Here is a 3,118-nt window from a genome sequence, read left to right as displayed (position 1 = left end):
CGGAGGGAGCGGCCCTGGGGGCGCTGGCGATGCTGGACCACTGCCCGGGGCTCCCTGCTCCCGCTCTTTGTGTGAACGCCTCTCGGGGACCCGCCCTCCTCTTCCCGATTCCGAGGGGTACGGGCGTGGACTCCCCTGGGTCCACCTCGAGAAGAACGGGAGGCCCGCCTTGTGAACATTTAGAAGAGCAGAATCGTTCAGAATATGTCAAGATCTGCCCGTCGGTTGGCTTATGTGTATACATGTAGAAACACTTGATTTTGAAACAAGTCTAAATGTATCTTCTCCATTTACTTTTAAAAATTGAGTTATGAAATATATTTGGCAAGTTGCAGCGCACGAATCTTAAGCTCCCGTTTGTGTAACCTCCACTCAAAAAAATATAGCATAAACTTTTCTAAAAATTTAATATGTTGAATACATCTTCTTACCCAAAATTTTTAAAATGGCTAGCATCGTAATGTTAATGCGAGGGGAAATTATGGTTGTGTTAAAATTAATCCTTGAGGCTCTTGTGCCGAGTTTTGTTTTGTTTTTTATATTTTAAGTGATATACTCCATCTGGCTTCACACACTGTTGGATTGTAGTTGTCATTCCCTAAACCTCTTCAGGTGAAATTTCTAGGTCAGGGGCACTGTAGTAAGACTTTGGTTACCGCCTAATTTATTTCCTAACAAAAAAGTAGCAGTTTATGTAAACGCTTGAAATTATGAGTGCCTCATAGACCCACACCAGCTCTGAATTTGGTATTGACTTTAACCTTCGGAGAGGTGCGAATGGTAGGGTTGTTTAAATTTGTATTTTGAAATCTCAGATATTTTATGCATTTTGCTGTTTTTTGTTTTTTGATTTTGCTTTTCGACTCTGGGGATGCTAAGCAAGTGCTGTGTCACTGAGCTATAGAACCCCAGCCCATTTTATTTTTAAATTTTGTGTCTGATACCTAAGCATATGTTTCCTGTGTACAAATGTTACACGTTCACGTGGACAGACATAAAAACATTCCCTCTGTGTTTGGGCCTTTGACCTTGTTGATGGGGAGGAGCTTCTGTTTCATGAAATCACAAACATATTTGTCTATCATTTAATACGTTTTCTTTATTCCATTATACCTTCTCATTCTTTTCCAGATGGGAAGCCCATACTATAAGTTATTGAATAATTAACTTCATTGATATGAAATGTCACTCTTTTCATATCCTGAATTCTTTTTTTTTTTTAATCTTTTTTTGGTGCTGGGAATTGAACACTGGGCTTCCTGCTAACAAGTGCTCTGCCACTAAATTACACCCCGTGCCCCTGAATTCTTACATACACTTTTTTTTAACATGCAGATTTTTTTTCTGAACTGTTTATTTTGGTAGGATTTTTATTTTTTCTGTTGATCATTTTCCCTTTTAGACTATAACACCCAGGAGGGTAATTTATCTGTTTTATTTAAAGCTCTGCTCACCGTCACTGTTTGAAATGGTGGTCCTTACACCATAGGATGACAATATGTTTGATGAATGAATGGTTTTTTTCATAATACTAGGTTCTCATAACTTTAAAAAATTTCTGGGCAAGTTCTCACACACAAGTATTTTAATTTTAAAATTTGTAATTGACATACTTATTTGTGTGGCATAGTGTATGCAATGTATAATAAAGAAGCCAGAGTAATCAGCATATCTGTGACCTCAAATATTTAATATTTCTGTATATTGAGAATATTAAATTTCTTCCCTCTAGGTATTTTGAAATGTGTATTGTTACTGTTAAGTGTAGTCACCCTACTGAGCTCTAGAACATTAAGACTTATTCCTCTCTATTTGTATTTTGTACCTGATAACCAACCTCTAGCAACTGTATCATCCCTTTTATGGCCTTTGGTAACCACTAGTCTGCTCTCTGCTGCTATGAGATCAATTTATTTAGCTTCCCCATATGAATGAGAACATGTGGTATTTGTCTACATCAGTAGTCCTTTAAAATTTTCCTGGCTGCTGTATAGCAAAATTAAGTTTCAGCCTTTTTTTCATAATTATTTTAAAATGTTTTTACTTAGATATAGGTTCACTAGGATTATGTTAAGTTTATAAACTAATTTCAAAGAAGTGACCATTTAGCATACCAAGATTTTCCTACCCAGGATTACAGCCTGTCTTTTTGTTTTCATTTTTCTTTATATATCTAAATAATGTTAATAAAGCAAACTGTATAAATAAACATTGGCATTTCTTTTTGAAGATACCATGTACTTCTTATCCATGTGTAGGTATTTTTATTGCTGCTGTTACAGAAGTCTCATGTCTCTTGGCTTCCTTTCCTTTTCTTCCCTCTGCTCTGCCTTCTTGGAATCGGCACCTTCCTTAGGAAGGCCCTCACGGAAGGAAAGAGAAGACAATGGCTGCTGGGCCTCTACCTTTGGGAGCTCAGGTGAGCGCATTTTTCTCTCTCAAACCTCTCCTATACTTCCATACTGTATGTGGGATTTACTGCAGAAGATAGGACTCCTGGCATATCAGAATTTGGGTTATTTCTTAGCCCCTGAGTGTCCTTTATTTCTATTCTTAGATGCCAGTGGATAGCCTGGACTGCTGAGTCCTTTATGGTGTACAAAGGTCAGAAAGGAGATGAAAGTCTTATTGTTTCCATGAAGCATTTTCCCGTTGGTGATGCTAGAAATAACAGCATTAACAATGTCTACCATAAACCTGACGGGGTTACAATTTTGCGTGGTTTCCTGAAAGTTCAAATAGAGTAAGTGAGAAGTGTTTAACTTAGTTCCTAGACTGTAGAAAATACTGAGTAAGCGGTAGGAATCCTTAGTATTCCAGCCAAGAGCTTGGGTTTCAGAGGTCCTTGGTAGGGTAAGTGCAGCAGTGACTGACGGTCAGGCATGCTGGGCTAGACTGGACGGAATCAAACAAAGTTTGGGATCAAGTGCCAGCCAAGAAGAGTTTGGTGAATTGGTATGCATGCAGATGGAGGGGGGTATCTTAGAAATGAGTCCCCTTTAAAAGGAATTCTGGTGAGGGAATTTGCATAATGAAAGCTTTTCTAGGAAAAACCAGTGTCTGTTAGAGGAAATTAAGGAACTGAAATCCTAAGTGAGAAGCCCAGATCCTCCTCTCC

At 38.4% G+C, this 3,118-nt stretch overlaps 2 protein-coding genes across 4 annotated transcripts in view; both read left to right on the top strand.

The window, feature by feature from the left end:
* The window catches only part of Zfp2 (ZFP2 zinc finger protein), a 29,823-nt gene that overhangs the window by 683 nt on the left and 26,022 nt on the right, over positions 1-3,118 (top strand). For 2 of the 3 annotated variants that reach the window (XM_033761517.1, XM_033761516.1), the window contains exon 1: positions 2,265-2,419. In XM_033761517.1, the coding sequence (XP_033617408.1) occupies positions 2,290-2,419 (130 nt within the window). In that variant the 5' untranslated portion in view covers positions 2,265-2,289. Of the gene's footprint in view, positions 1-1,358; positions 1,367-2,264; positions 2,420-3,118 lie in introns of those variants that run through there. The other variant, XM_033761515.1, reaches the window with a different exon arrangement.
* The window catches only part of Znf454 (zinc finger protein 454), a 48,052-nt gene continuing 47,288 nt past the window's right edge, over positions 2,355-3,118 (top strand). Inside the window, exon 1 of the mRNA XM_033761520.1 lies at positions 2,355-2,419. The gene's annotated coding sequence lies outside the window, so the exon portion shown is untranslated. The remainder of the gene's footprint in view (positions 2,420-3,118) is intronic.

The sequence above is a fragment of the Fukomys damarensis genome, unplaced genomic scaffold (assembly GCF_012274545.1).
Source record: "Fukomys damarensis isolate Sample0158 unplaced genomic scaffold, DMR_v1.0_HiC HiC_scaffold_9, whole genome shotgun sequence".
Lineage (NCBI taxonomy): Eukaryota > Metazoa > Chordata > Mammalia > Rodentia > Bathyergidae > Fukomys > Fukomys damarensis.
The sequence above is the reverse complement of the archived record's forward strand: the minus strand, read 5'-3'. Positions and strand labels throughout refer to the sequence as shown.